The sequence below is a fragment of the Staurois parvus genome, unplaced genomic scaffold (genome assembly GCF_062004578.1).
Source record: "Staurois parvus isolate SC_StPar_1 unplaced genomic scaffold, SC_StPar_1.0 ptg000311l, whole genome shotgun sequence".
NCBI classification, from domain to species: Eukaryota; Metazoa; Chordata; class Amphibia; order Anura; family Ranidae; genus Staurois; species Staurois parvus.
Window position 1 is genome coordinate 1,186,116 of NW_028318107.1, and position 16,561 is coordinate 1,202,676.

Sequence of the window (16,561 nt, forward strand, 5' to 3'; positions counted from 1 at the left end):
ATCCTTCTCCTTCTCCTTCCTCTCATCCTTCTCCTTCTCCTTCTCCCTCATCTCATCTCCAAGGGCATTTAAATTAAAGGTACAGTGTTCTGCACTAATTTAAAGGCTCTCTGAAGCCTAGAAACCCTTTTTATAAGTTAACTTCGTAGCGAATAAATTCGCATCGAATCGAATTTCTTCCTGAAATTCGGCGAATCAGCCGAATCAAATTTTTGAATAATTCGCTCATCTCTAGTCAGGATAGTACATATCCCCCCAAATGTCAGGACAGTACAAATCCCCACAAATGCCAGGACAGTACAAATCCCCACAAATGTCAGGACAGTACAAATCCCCCCCAAATGTAAGGACAGTACAAATCCCCCCAAATGTCAGGACAGTACAAATCCCCCCCAAATGTCAGGACAGTACAAATCCCCCCAAATGTCAGGACAGTACACATCCCCCCCAAAAGTCAGGATAGTACATATCCCCCCAATGTCAGGACAGTACAAATCCCCACAAATGCCAGGACAGTACAAATCCCCACAAATGTCAGGACAGTACAAATCCCCCCCAAATGTAAGGACAGTACAAATCCCCCCAAATGTCAGGACAGTACAAATCCCCCCCAAATGTCAGGACAGTACAAATCCCCCCAAATGTCAGGACAGTACACATCCCCCCCAAAAGTCAGGATAGTACATATCCCCCCAATGTCAAGACAGTACAAATCCCCCCCAAATGTAAGAACAGTACAAATCCCCCAAATGTCAGAACATTACAAGTACCTCTCAAATGTCAGGATGGTACAAATTCCCCCAAATGTCAGGACAGTAAAAATCCCCCCAGATGACAGGACAGTACAAATCCCCCCCAAATATCAGAACAGTACAAACCCCCCCAAATATCAGGACAGTAGAAATACCCCAAAATGTCAGCAAAGTACAAATACCCCCATGTGTCAGGACAGTACAAATCCCGCCCAAATATCAGGACAAAACAAAAAGTTGTACGGTTTTGCCACACTTTGTTTGGACCATCATGCTTTCAATGGGAGTAGATAATGCATCTGATTTCCTGACTACCTCTCACATTGTTGGAGGCCCCCGGAGTGCCAGGACAGGGGAAACGCCCACACAATGACCCCATTATGGAGAGTAAACTCCTCAACGAGGAATGTCGGGTCTTTTAAAGATTTCTTTTTTTCTTCCACAAACTTTTGGAAAATGCAGAAAGAAAATGAAAATGTATTTTTTTTAATAAAAAAAGAAGTTGTAAATGAATAAGATATTCCAGACAAATCATAGATGTACTCACACCCCAACTACACCCCCTAGAAGACCAGCACAAACATCCACAAAATGTCTGCATTATGGAAAACAAACACCCCCTGCTATTTTCAAGAGGCATAATGAGGCTTTTAACTAGTTCACTTTTTGCCACACATTTTTGGAAAATGACAAGTTGATACCCAAATCATAGGGCTGTACATCTTTATTACACTGTCAGTGATACTAAGATATAATGATACAATGATATAATGATACAATAATATACTAATATAACAATACTATGATATAATGATACAATGAGATACTAATATAACAATACTATGATATAATGATACAATGAGATACTAATATAACAATACTATGATATAATGATACAATGATATAATGATACAATGAGATACTAATATAACAATACTATGATATAATGATACAATGAGATACTAATATAACAATACTATGATATAATGATACAATGATACAATTTTATAATTATATAATAATAATACATTATAATAACATATTAATACAAAGATATACTGATCCTAGAATGTAAGCTCTAAAGAGTCGGCACCCTGTTTCCTGTTGTACCAAATTGTATTGTAACTGTAATGTCTGCCCTCATTTTGTAAAGCGCTGAGCAAACTGTTGGCGCCATATTAATCCTGTATTATAATAATAATATGATATAATAATACATAGATATAATGATACAATGGTATAATGATATAATAATGATGATAATAATAATAATAAAAAATTAAAATAACATAATAATAGAAAGACATAATGATACAATGATTTAATGATATAATTATTTTATACAATGTAATATTTTATATAATGATATATTGATACAATATAATACAACAAAATAATAATAATAATAACATAATAATACAATGATATAATGATATATTGATACAAAGATATAATGACACAATGGTATGATGATGTAATGTACAATATAATACAACAATATAATGATATAATAATACAATGATATAATGATACAATGGGGGGGATTCAGAATCTGGTGCAGTTGTGTCTGGCAGCCAATCAGCTTCTGACTTCAGCTCGTTCAATGAAGCTTTGGCAAAAGCGATATAATGATATAACAATATAATAAAACAATGATTTAGTGATACATAATACTAATATATAAGGACAGGAGGGGGGCTCACACCGTCATCCCCTGTCAGTGAGCCGTGAGCGTTGTCATACTGACACTCCAGATCCTGCTATGGGGGAGGGGCAGACATGACGCAGATTTCCAAACTAAAATGAAAGTGAAAGAAGTGGATGAAGAGATCTGATCCTTATAGAGGGGACATCCGACAGAAGAATACAGATCGGTGTCCACACACTGACAGATCTCCCAGAGAGATGGACTGGCTCTTAGGACAGAGAAAGACAAGGTAACACATTGTATCTCCTATCTGTATTACTGTGTATGGAGGAGGGGGGGGGGAGGGGGAGGGAGCAGGAAGAAGAAGAGAGGGGGAGGTGAAGAGAGAGAACTACTTAGTTTACAGTATATATATATAATTTATTTATTTATTTCAGGTACTTATATATCGCTGTCAATTTACGCAGCACTTTACACATATATATTGTACATCACATCAGTCCCTAACCCTCAAGGAGTGTACAATCTAAGGTCCCTAACCCTCATCATACATACACATACTGGGGACAATATAGACAGGAGCCAATTCACCTCCCAGCATGTCTTGGAATATATATATATACATCAGGCACAGAGACAATCACAGGCCTTACAATGAAGGTAAACAAGGACAGTGAAGTTTTTATTGCCAACATTTCCATGACCCTCAGGTCATATTTCTGAAGACTTGAGAAACACGGACTGAACTCCAACAAAACAGTAAAAACTCTGCTCCTTTCATTCACCACCGCTCCAATGAGGAATATTTTACAGAATTCCGAGCGGAGTCCTCTCTCTGTGACCCTCCCCAGGACACAGCTCAGCTTGGAAACTTGCTGATTTTCCACTGCTGATTACTCAGGAAACAGAAAGGCAGAGGAAAGAGTAACAGTGACTTCTCCAATGTATCATTCTGTATCATTATATGTCTGCATATCCAGGCAGCACATTGGATAAATGGTCAACACTTCTGCCTGGCAGTACTCGGGTCGCAGGTTCAAATCCCAGCCAAAGCACCACCTGCCTGGAGTTTGCATGTTCTCCCTGTGCCTGCGTGGGTTTCCTCCAGGTACTCCGGTTTCCTCCCACACTCCAAAGACACACTGGTAGGTTAATTGGCTCCTGTCTAAATTGTCCCTAGTATATAAATGTGAGTTAGGGACCTTAGGTTGTGTGCTCCTCAGAGGCGGGGACTGATGTGAATGTACAATAGATATGTAAAGTGCAGCATAAACTGACAGTGCTGTAAAAGTGCCTGTAATAATAAATGTGCATCAAGGCACTTTTGAGCTTTTTTTTTTTATTCCCAAAAGCTCCTCACCTGAATGTTTTTTTTCTGCCTCTAAACTCCTCTCCATGTTATCCTATGTGTTCATGCACATTGAGCCTTTCTGAAGCTACAGCTAGGAGAATCAGACTATTTTTTTTTACTCAACACAAAAACAGTGCAAAATCTAAAATTAAAATAACACAAAGAGATAAACACTAAATTTATAATAAGTGTCCGTGAAAATAAATATAGAGAGAAAACAGGTGGCGCACACACCTAGTGCATTATCCAAGGTGTATTGTAGGGGTGAAAGAATAAAAAAACGAATCCCTTTCCTCAGAGCTGATGACCAACCCCTGATGCTGATGTATGATGTATGGACAGAAAGAGCTTTGCTGTTGACCTCTCCAAAACCGAGCTCCTCATCTTTCCCCCTGCCAACACCCCCCCCCCCATCCTATCCATCATCACCAACAACTCCACTATCACTCCCGCCCCGCGAGCCAAAGTCCTTGGCGTCATTCTTGACTCGAACCTCTCCTTCCAACCGCATGTCAAATCACTCACAAACACATGCAGGCTCCATCTTCGCAACATTGCCAAGATACGCTCCTTCCTCACCCCAGACACCACCAAACTACTCGTACACTCCCTCATCATCTCACACCTGGACTACTGTAATTCTCTTCTCACCGGCCTACCCAAGTGCAGGCTCTCCCCGCTCCAGACCATCCTGAACTCAGCGGCTAGACTCATCCACCTCACCACCCGCTCCACCTCTGCCACCCCCCTCTGCCTCTCCCTCCACTGGCTCCCGATTGCCCAACGCATCAAATTTAAACTCCTTACCCTGACCTACAAAGCCATTCACAACACTGCCCCTGACTACCTCACCAACCTGATCCCCAAGTACCGCCCTACCCGTACCCTTCGCTCCTCACAGGACCTCCTTCTATCCTGCTCCCTGGTCTCCTCCTCCCTCGCACGACTGCAAGACTTCTCCAGGTCCTCCCCCATCCTCTGGAACTCACTGCCCCAATCCATCAGACTGGCGCCTTCCCTCCTCACATTCAGGCGCTCCCTCAAAACCCATCTCTTCAGGGAAGCCTACCCCACCCTCACCTAACGGCCATTCTCCCTCATTCCTCCCACCCCTCATTCCCCTCAGCCACTTCATTCCCCTCAGCCACTTCCTACTGTACCTTTACCCCCTCCCTCCTAGATTGTAAGCTCAAAAGAGTAGGGCCCTCTTACCCCTCGTACGTTGTTTGTTGTTGTTGTACTGTTTCATGTATTGTCCCCCCCTCTATTGTACAGCGCTGAGCAAACCCTTTGGCGCTATATAAACTCCATGTAATAATAATAATAATAATAATAATAATAATACATCACACATCAGCATCAGAGGTTGGTCATCAGCTCTGAGGAAAGGGATTCGTCCCCGAAACGCGTCAGCCATTTGACCGCACAGACAGTGAGAACACCTTGCCTGCCGTTGTGGCCATTGTCATTTTTCTATGCTTTTTAGATCCATGCTTCGTCTGTGAGTATGTTTTTATTCTTTCATTCCTACAATAAACCTTGGATAATGCACTAGGTGTGTGCACCACCTGTTTTCTCTCTATCCAGTGTCTGATTTCCCCGTCTGAGGGGGCTGCACCCCTGAAGCATTTCCTTTGGTTGTCGCTGTCCTGGTACCCTTGGCTTCCCTTTTGGCTGTGCATATCCTGAGGCGCTGGAGAGTACATACGATACGGTTCGGGTGAAAAAAAAAAAAAATATATAAGTCCTTATTCCCATCAAAACCAATAACAAATCAATCAAAAATCTTTCAAATGTGCTTCCACCTATCCACCACGTGAGAAATAATGTTGAGCGCACACACCAGATGGAGGGGAGTAGTGAGCCTTACAGGATATAAGGGATCCTATAACCCCTCCAAAGGAACTCAAATCTCCTTCTTCACCCTGCTATGGTATAGCACTCGTCTCCACTCTATTCCTCCATGGATTCCTTAATGGTGTGCAGAGAAAAAAAGACATCGTGTAATCCTGCCACTCCATATAGAATATAAAGATAGAATCAGGCCGCTCACATGTTTAAATACAATGACAAGCCGTGTTTAATGGCCTCAATGGCTTCAAGATAACCAATTTCCAGAATGTAGATATAGGGATCTCACGCTTCTCTAGTCACTGCAGAGGATGAACAGCCTTCCACCTCCAAGATGGCCGCTTGAACCGCATAAGCCAGCGTGCGTTCCAAACACCGGAAGTGACGTTTAACCAGAATGACGGCGGACCGGAAGTGCGTCAACGCGATTCGCCCCACCCACAGGGCGTTCTCAAGACACCGCCTTCAGTCTCCAGCCGACATTTATACAGCTCAGGGAGAGCTCACATCCATCTCCTATGCAAATATCTATATGTACCTCCCACTGTCACCCCTGGTGAATAAACCCTTCACGTCGCTGCTGCTAGTACCCGCCCACTCCCCTTACCTCATCCTCTGTGAACTGAACCTGAGATTCCTTCACAGTTTATATACAAACAATGATCCACAATTTGGACAATATAACAGAAATCAAAGCAAATATATATTAAATCGCATTAATTGAAAATAGCATTTATCCTATTAAAACTAATCAAGGAAAATGTTATTCTTTAATCCAATATGAAAATCTAAATAAAATTCATAAAAAATTTTATAAAAATACAAAATAAAATAAAAATGAAAATAAAAATAAAGATAAAAATAAAAATGAAAATACAAAATAAAAATACAAAATAAATAAAAAATAATAAATAAAATAAAAAATAAAAAATAATAAATAAAAAATCATAAATAATAAAATAAAAAATTAAAATTAAAATACAAAATAAAAAATAACAAATAAAAAATGACAAATGAAAATAAAAATACAAATAATAATAATAATGAAAATCTAAATAAAAATGAAAATCAATAAAATTTTTTTGAAACTATAACACCAGAAACCTATATTGGATGCAAACATTAACCTTCCACTGAGTAGAGTGACTGACACCCACCGAGAATAATAATAATGATCTCAGTCAATCTATTCACCAATTGGACAAGAAACAATTAATGTCAATCTCTGCATTTAAACCTTTGGGTTTTTTTACTGCCTCTAAACTCCCCTGCATGTGTTTTGGTGGTTTTGCTCCCGCACTTATTCACTTGGTTATGTCTAAGATTATAAATGTAATAAGTGATTACAACCTTTTGTCTATACGTGGATTTAGCCAATCCTCATCCAGCTATTACCAATAATGTTAATACCAAATGATAACAACTGTGCAAAAAATAAAGATCTAATTTATTTACACAGAAAAAGAAACTTGCTATTAATCAAATACAACAAAATATTATGTAGCCGGTATAAATTTAAAAGTAGTAATATTTCTATGCAAATACAGAATGTTACCAATACAAAGAAAGATGACTATAGGACATAAAGTTACAGCAAAGAAATAGAGCAATGCTGATACCTTACACAGACATCCTGATGCTCCGAGGACTGGGCTCCGACAGGGACAAAAAGGACACAGAGGCAGAAATGTGACTTATACCCCCTCCCCCTCCCTTCTAGGTAGTCACACCCCTCAATAGGTTCCAGCATTTTGCTATTTCTGTTCAAAGGGGGGGGGGGGGGGCTCTGTGATTTGTGAAGGACATTAGCCAACTGTAGTTCATTAGATGGAATTTAGGATGGGCCAATGTCCAGGAAGCACACCTCCTTTGAAGCCAATTACTCCCTAGGAGGTGTTAGAAATGACGACTCCAGGGCTTATTCAGCCTGATGGCCCTACTGTCATAAACCTCTACAGGAAACCTAAGGGGGGGGGGGGGTGTTGAGGTGATGCAACAGATGGTAAATAAGTTACATAAATGGAGACCCCCTATCAGAAGTTCTCAATAATATTAAAAATTATTGTAGGCCCAAGAAGGTGAAAATTATTATAGGCCCAAAATAGCCATCGCACATGTTATTCTGAGGGGTTGATTTACTAAAGGCTTCTATGAATTGTTAAGAGAAGACCCTTGTGCCCCTTAGTGCGATCATGAACCCTCTTTTTTTTCCACTTTTGCAAAATAGCAGTGGGGGTATTGAGGGTGCGATATTGTTAATGGAGAGAATGTGCGCAAATGTGTTTCTTGTGCACAAAATATATCACTTTTTAGTTGTAAGGCTTCCCTCCACATCTTGGACCCCTGAATGGACTGTTGAGGCCCTTCACATTTAAATAAGTTACTTTCAAAGACATGAGAGGGATTTTTGGGGATGCTTGGAGTAGCGTTACTAATCTATGCACTGTAGAACAACAAGTATCCATGTATACAACAACATTAGTAACAGTATTGTATCCGAGGGAATCATCATGTTTATAGAGAACAGTCACTGATGAGAAACAAAGTACATACAAACTTTACATAAGGCAATTTTAAGCAATGTATAGGCCATACGTAGCTGAACTTGTTGAAAAAAAGACCCATAATCCATGTGACTGGAGGAGGGGAGTGAATACGGATCACGGCGGGCGGGATTCTGATATTGTAATGTGCACCATTAAGGTGCGTTGATTGGCACTCAATATACAAATGTTAGAGAACAATTATGTCCCAGATTCATCTTCCATCGCTGCCGGCTGTAGACCAGCCACTAGAAACATGAGTAAGCGGTTCAGTGCGGGTCGGGTTATGGCTGTGAATCGTGTTGATACCCCATTGGCTCAGAAGTTTGGTTTCTTCCTCTGGGGATCGTAGCACATATGTGTGACCTTGGGGAGTAATGGTAAGTTTTGTAGGAAAACCCCGCTGACGGGTGATATTGCGCTGCCATAATTGTGTAGTTATGGGGGAAATTGTTTGCGCTGTTTCATGGTGGCCGCAGAGATATCGGCAAAGATTGGAATTTGGAGAAGGGGTCCCGTAATTTCCCCATCTATTTGGCCACTAGGAAAGCCCGTTCCTTAATGCAGAAAAAGCGTATCTTCGCACTTACATCCCCGGGCATTGCGTATGGTAGTGAGGCCGGTTTAGTTAGCCTATGGGCTCTGTCTATGACAAAGTCTTTGGGATTTTCCATTGGAAGAAGAGCTTTTAGTAATTGTTATAAAAAGGAGATGAGCTCGGCTGTGGAGACGGATTCAGAGTTTTTAATTATTTCATCTCAATCTATCTTCAAGATCCCCAATTTTTGTTTTTAACCATTGGATGTCAGTGTTCTATTCTTCAATCCATCCACTATGCCAGGGGTGGGTAACTTTGGCCCTCCAGCTGTTGTAGAATTACAAGTCCCATGAGGCATTGCAAAACTGACAGTTACAAGCATGACTCCCAAAGGCAGAAGCATGATGGGACTTGTAGTTCACCAACAGCTGGAGGGCCAAAGTTGTCCACCCATGCACTATGCTATTATGTGCTTCTGCAAATTCCCCCATTTTCCTTTCCACCATGTCCACCCGTTCTTCCACTTGCTCAATGTGTGTTTAAAGTTTGGAAAGGTTTTCGATTGATCTTCTTGTATGTTTGAGAGGAAGCAGCATCTCTTTGGTAGTGTTAGCAGATGCCGGCTGGTTGGAAACTCTGCTAAAGTTTGTAGTGTTTTAGGGATGCAAACAGTTTCTGAGTCCCATTACTTGACATTAGCTTTTTGATCAGCGGACCTTTAGATTTTGGAGAGGCAGCTGGGGAGAAAGCAGAGCGCTTCTGTGAGCCTTTATCCTCATTTAGCAGAGATTGTACAGAAGATGCTGAAGGCTGGAGACCGGGACCGCTCTGGGGAGAGTGCTGTGCGGAGGGAGCATGCTCCATGCCTGACTCCTCTCCTCCTCCTGGGGTCGCCATGTTGCTGGCACCTGGGAAGAAATCTGTGAGCCTCTTATGTAGGCCATACAAGGGTCGAATTCTGAATGAATTTTCTTTATAAAATTGGAAATTTTGTGAGTTTTGTAATCTGGTGGTGCCACCATTGATTTCAAATTTCACCTTGTGTTGCTACAGAAAAACATTTTTGCGTTTAAAAATTGTCTTTTCTTTCCAGGTCACAGCTCACGCTCATTTCATTTTTTATAACATTTCTCTCACATTCTCCCATCATTGATTAGAAATTTGTTAATTTAAAAAAAATTTCCAACATGCCCGATCACTCACATTCGATAGGCGCTCAAAAATCAGCCGTTACTGTGGCCCACTAATGGTGCGAAATTCGAACTAAAATTCTTAGGAAAGATTTTCGAAAGAAAATTCTTTTGGAATTCGACCCGTGTATGACCGAATTTAGGATGTGTAGAGCCCGCCGATCGGCAGTTAGAGGAGCTCCCTGTCATCCCCCTTGTGTGTCTGCTCGTGGCCAGTGCTTGGTGCCTCTCTGATGATCCCCACCAGATCTCCCTGTCTAGGCAGTCATACTGCCCCATGGCTAGGCTCTGCCCCCCCCCCCTTATTTTTAAAAATTTTATTGGATATGTAGTAGAAAATATGTAGTAGAAAATATTTTTTTTTTTTTTGTTCAAAATTATCACTTTTTTTGTTTATAATGCAAAAACGCACCTAAACCGAGTTAACGCCAAAGCGCTTGACACCTGTAAACATGTCTAAACGCTTGTAAAAGTGTTAGATACTTTTAGAAGCGTCAGCCATTTTTCCGCAAAAACGCTGCTGGCTTCCTGCTGGGTCTCCTGTACACATACGTGTTTTAGGGATACAATAGAGACTCAGATACACTGAGGTTGAGCCTTAGTCTGGTTTTTCTTTTCTTTTTTTCACCTATGTGTAACCCCTTTTACAAGTGGGTGCAGGATGTTACAACAAACACAAGATGGCAGTGTCCTGCAGAACAATGGCATTCAAGCTTTGTAGAGCAGCCCCATGGAACTTGTATGCTGAATCGCAGGACTTTGCTGAGGAACAGCTTAGCAAAGAACTACATTTCCTAGAGGAGCTGGTGTGTGGGCAGAAGTGTATATACACGGCTCAAAAAAACTAAAGGAAGACTTTTTAATCAGAGTCTAGCATCAAGTCAATGAAACTCCTGGGATATGGATCTGGTCAAGTAAGTCGCAGAGGGGGTTGTTCATCAGTTTCAGCTGCATACAAGCACTTGGGAGCCATACAAACTACTGAGGACCATTCTGAGTTGCTGCAATGACATTTCTGCAAAATGGACTCGCCTGCTGCATCATTTTTTCACTTTGATTTTTGGGGTGTCTTTGAATTCAGTCCTCTGTAGGTCGATCGTTTTCATTTCCATCAAACGATGGGGCGTCCTTACGTTCCTCACCCATCACCCGTCCATGTCAGTATAGAGATCCAGCATGATATATTTCCCCATTCAGATCTGAAAAATCTTCCTTTAATTTTTTTTTGAGCAGTGTATACGATAATAAATACATTTACTGTTCAGCAGGAAGATGAAGGTGTTGGGGATCACATCCAGAGGACCTGAAAGTGACTTCTCATGGTTGAAGTGCTTTGTCACACAGAAATATTCAGATCTCTTTGAAGTGAAATATCTTCCAATCTCCGACTACAACCGAGAAGAATGGGAGGAGCATGTGAGACTGTGCTCTGCCGTCATTCTCTATCACACCGAACACCAAGGAGAGATTAATATCACCGATGTAGATGGCGCCTTATATGACAGTGAACTATATTACATGAATACTATTCTGGGTAAGAAATGCTTCTTATTTAAAGGAAACTAATTTCCTGAGAAAAACATGGAGGCTGCAGCTGCTGACTACTCATTCTGAAAATGCTAGATCTTCTCTCCTCTCCCTTCCCCTCCTCTACCCTCCTCTCCTCTCATCCCCTCCCCTCCCCTCCCCTCCCCTCCTCTCCTCTCCTCTCCTCTCCTCTCCCCTCCCCTTCTCTCCCCTCCCATCCCCTACTCTCCTCTTCTCCACTCCTGTCTATTCTCCTCTCCCCTCCCCTCCCCTCCTCTCCCTTCCCCTCCTCTCCTCTCCTCTCCCCAAACCCTTCCCTCCCCTCCCATCCCCTCCTCTCCCCTCCCCTCCTCTCCTCTCCTCTCCCCTTTCCTCTCCTCCCCTCTCTTCTCCTCTCCTTCACTCCCATCTATTCTCCTCTCCACTCCCCTCCTCTTCTCTCCCCTCTCCTCTCCTCTCCTCCCCTCCCCTCTCTTCTCCTCTCCTTCACTCCCATCTATTCTCCTCTCCACTCCTCTCCTCTTCTCTCCCCTCTCCTCTCCTCCCCTCCCCTCTCTTCTCCTCTCCTCTCCCCTCCTCTCTTCTCCTCCCCAGCACTGAAATCCCAGCATCATGGATAACATCCCCCCCATGCTGTGTTCCTGTAGGCAGGGAGAAGGTGCTGGTCATGTTGGATAATATCAGTAAAGAGGAGAGATGCAGAATTCCAAAGACACTGCAATCCCTGTCCGCTCATCTCATCTTCATTCCTGAAAAAAACAAATCTGAAGCCACAAAAAAGGAACTAACTGAATTCTTTGAGGCTGTTTCAAAAGGTAAAATGTATATAAATGTATAAGGTGTTGAACAAACAATGACGCTGATTCATAATGATTGGAGATATCTTCATCTTCTTCAGCTACATCATTTTATCTCTTTACTTATTTATTTCAGGTATTTATACAACGCCGTCAATTTACACAGCACTCTACATATGTATTTTGTATAGTCACATCAGTCCCTAACCCTCAAGGGGCGTACAATCTAAGGTCCCTAACTCACATTCATACATACACATACTGGGGACAATTTATACAGGAGCCAATTCACCTCCCAGCATGTGTTTACCAGAAATGTTCTATTCGGAATATCTCCTTTTACAAGTGCTGAAAATTCCCGGTTATTCAGAAGGGATGTCTTCAGAATGGTTTGATTGGAGCGCAAGTGGCAGTGATGTCATTGACCATAAATGGCCATGTCCATGTATGGTCAATGACATCACCTGGGAAACCCCACGCCCCTGTTATGGAACAGTTGTCATCCATGTTTGCATTTGCATGTATGTACGGGATGGAGTGGGGGTGGGGGTAACGGGGTGCTTTTAAATTTGTTGCTTTATTATCTTTATATGTTTATTTTCTTTGTACTTTTTAAATGTTTATTTAAGTTTATTGCTATCTCAAGCAACAAGCCCCCTTGGGATAGCTTTGGGCAGTGACAGGCATTCTTTATGGAGACAATGGGTTCTATTAGACCCCTGATGCCCCCCTTGCCCTCCTAAGCAGCTGATCAAACACAGATTGTGCTTGATCAGCTACTTCTCTGGCTGTACTGGCCATGGAATGACAGCTCTGAAACTGGAAATGATAACATCCTTCTCACATTTGACATAATTTGCCACAGAGGGGATGGGGAAGAGATGTTCCTCCATCTCCTCTGTGGGAAGTCATCCTGGCAATTGACTGTGGCCCTAGGCTCCTGGGAGGAGCAGCAGAGCCCAGGATCCACTTCCTGCAGAGGTGCAAGAAGGGGCTTCCAAAAGCTGTAAATGTGATTACTTTCACTTGACAGCCCATCTCCAGCTGAAGAAAAAGGTACCAGAATCAGGGCTACAGCTGCATCCATGATCCTGATATGACCACATACAGTTGTGGCCAAAATTATTCAACCCCCAATGCTGTAAAGGGGTTTAGGGACTATAGTGTACATTTGGAATTGTATTCAGAATCAAATCCTACAAGGACGTTGTAACTACCCAAATGCAACTAAAATGACATCAATTGTTTATGTAATACAGTAGTAAATGGTTCTTATGTGGTTTCTTCATTGCCACAATTATTCAACCCCTTAAAGACTACCACTCTGAAGAACAGAGGTTCATACAGGTGCTTTCCATCAGGTATTGAAAACACCTGTGGATGTCACCGAGCAGCAATCAAGCATAATAAGCACCAATTAGGCAGCTTTAAAATGACTGTGATACTCAGCTCCTTCTAGACATTTACTGGTGTGGTTACAAACATGGTGAAGGCAAGAGAATGGTCCAGGAAGACAAGAGAAGAGGTGATTTCTCTTCACAGGAAGGGCAATGGCTATAAGAAGATTGCAAAGATGTTAAACATACCAAGAGACACCTTAGGAAGCATCATTCGCAAATTCAAGGCAAAGGGCACTGTTGAAACGCTACCTGGTCGTGGCAGAAAGAAGATGCTGACTTCGACTGCTGTGCGCTACCTGAAGCGTAGAGTGGAGAGAAGTCCCCGTGTGACTGCTGAGGAACTGAGAAAAGATTTGTCAGATGTGGGTACAGAAGTTTCAGCCCAGACAATAAGACGCACACTGCGTAATGAAGGCCTCCGTGCCAGAACTCCCAGGCGTACCCCCTTGCTGTCTCCAAAGAATAAGAAGAGTCGACTGCAGTATGCCAAAAGCCATGTGGACAAACCACAAAAGTTGTGGGATAGTGTTCTGTGGACTGATGAAACAAAATTAGAACTGTTTGGGCCCATGGATCAACGCTATGTTTGGAGGAGGAAGAACAAGGCCTATGATGAAAAGAACACCTTGCCTACTGTGAAGCATGGTGGAGGGTCAATCATGCTTTTGGGCTGTTTTGCTTCTGCAGGTACAGGGAAGCTTCAGCGTGTGCAAGGTACCATGAATTCTCTTCAGTACCAGGAGATATTGGATGGAAACGTGATGCAGTCCGTCACACACCTGAGGCTTGGGAGACGTTGGACCTTTCAACAGGACAATGATCCCAAGCATACCTCCAAGTCCACTAGAGCATGGTTGCAGAGGAAAGGCTGGAACATTTTGGAGTGGCCATCGCAGTCACCAGACTTAAATCCGATTGAGAACCTCTGGTGGGACTTAAAGAAAGCAGTTGCAGTGCGCAAGCCTAAGAATGTGACTGAACTGGAGGCCTTTGCCCATGAAGAATGGGCGAAGATACCCGTAGATCGCTGCAAGACACTTGTGTCAAGCTATGCTTCACGTTTAAAAGCTGTTATAACTGTAAAAGGATGCTGTACTAAGTACTAAGATTGAATGTCACTTGGGGGTTGAATAAAACTGATAATGCTGTGAGCACAGAAAAGACATTTGTGGTTATTTCATTATAACTGTTATGTTATATTTGTCTGACCTACAAGTGCCTCTTTAATGTAAATGTAAGCAAGATGACTGAATGATCAAAAGCAATGTCAAACTGGCCAAAACACTCAATTTCAGTGGGGGTTGAATAATTTTGGCCACAACTGTAGAGCGGTGCTAATATGATGACATCAAATCCACTTTCTGCATGCACTACGAATGCACTATGACCACTGCGGTGATTCCCTTCATTCACTGTATGGCCTTGATTCTCTGGGGTGAATGACGCTGGGTGTTATACAAACAGGGGGCAGCACAGTGGCTACGTAGTTCACACTTACGCCTAGCAGCACTAGGGTTGTCCCTTCAAATCCCAGTCACGGCACCACCTCCTTGGAGTTTGCAGGAGTAAAAGTCTAGTATTTGTTTTCCTTGAGGTGGTAGTGCGACTTACAGCTCTGTGTTTGTCTACATTAGGTGTGAAGACATCTCAGCAGGAGAGCACCGGAGTAACACCTATAACTCATGTATGTATGAGACGTCACCCTTATCATGTATGAAGATAACAAGAATAAAGTGTAAAATGATGAAAGACGAAATTCATACAAATATTTAAGGCATGACCTCATGGCTAAATCTGTACATGTGGAACAGCGCTGATCCCTGATATCTAATCCAAAAGATGAAATAGCTAAAAAATATTAAAACATTACATATAGAAAAATCCCCTTGTGAAAAATGTGCAACAAATTGTGTGCAAAAAGCTGATAAAATGTAGCAAACCCTCCGAACCTCCAATAGATATATGGTCTAAGATTTTTGAATGTCCCTGCCTGGAGCAATATGTGGGTAGAACCGCAAGGAAATGAAAAATGAGAATTGGGGAACATATTAACCCCTCCCCCTCCTGAGGATTTCCCCCCCTTCATGACCAGGCCATTTATTGCATTACGGCGTTGCGTTATTTTAACTGACAATTGCGTGGTCATGCAACTCTGCACCCAAATTAAATTTGCGTCCTTTTTTGTCCACAAATTTAAATTTCTTTCGGTGATATATGATCGCCTCTGCGTTTTTTATTTTTTGCGCTATAAAAAAAAAAGACCCACAATATTGAGAACAAAACAATATTTTTAACTTTTTGATATTAAACATGTCCAGTAAAAAAAATTAAAAATCAAATTTCGGCATAAATTTAAGCCAAAATGTATTCTGCTCCGTGTCTTTGCTAAAAAAATCCCAATACATGTCAATTGATTGATTTACGTGAATGTTATAGCGTCTACAAATGGCGGTATATATACTGGGATTTTTTTTTTCATTTTTACTAGTAATGGCGTTGATCAGTGACCTATAGTGGGACTGCAGGACTGCGACTGACATTCTGACACTGGGGGGGAGCTGACTTGGTGTCACTGACATCCCCAGTGACACCAATACAGTGATCAGTGCTAAAAAAAAGCACTGACACTATAATAATGGCACTGGGCAGGAAGGGGTTAATATGAGGGGCGATCAAAGGGTTAACTGTGTGCTGGGAGTGTTTTGCTAGGGGGCAGGGTCTTTGTGCTTCACAGTAAGCACACTGCTCTGAATGGCTGTGCTGTGCAGTGTTCCGGAGCTGACAGGGAGGACAGGGAGGTAAACAAAATAATCCTCCTCCCCATCAGAGATCCTTGGTAATCACCAGGCGCCGACTAGTAATCACCTGCTGGGACCTGGTGATTGACAGCCAATATGTGATTTTGCTTACCCGTGCCGCCCTGTGGCAGTATTTATGCTTTAGGCAGTCAGGAAACCGTTAATA

General features: G+C 42.1%; 1 protein-coding gene across 1 annotated transcript in view; it reads left to right on the forward strand.

Annotated features, from left to right (window-relative positions):
- The first annotated feature begins 2,537 nt into the window (after positions 1-2,537).
- Positions 2,538-16,561, forward strand: part of LOC149457619 (uncharacterized) — a 43,904-nt gene continuing 29,880 nt past the window's right edge. Inside the window, exons 1-4 of the mRNA XM_089683476.1 lie at positions 2,538-2,689; positions 11,139-11,407; positions 12,048-12,215; positions 15,232-15,281. Of these exons, the coding sequence (XP_089539602.1) occupies positions 2,574-2,689; positions 11,139-11,407; positions 12,048-12,215; positions 15,232-15,281 (603 nt within the window). The 5' untranslated portion in view covers positions 2,538-2,573. The remainder of the gene's footprint in view (positions 2,690-11,138; positions 11,408-12,047; positions 12,216-15,231; positions 15,282-16,561) is intronic.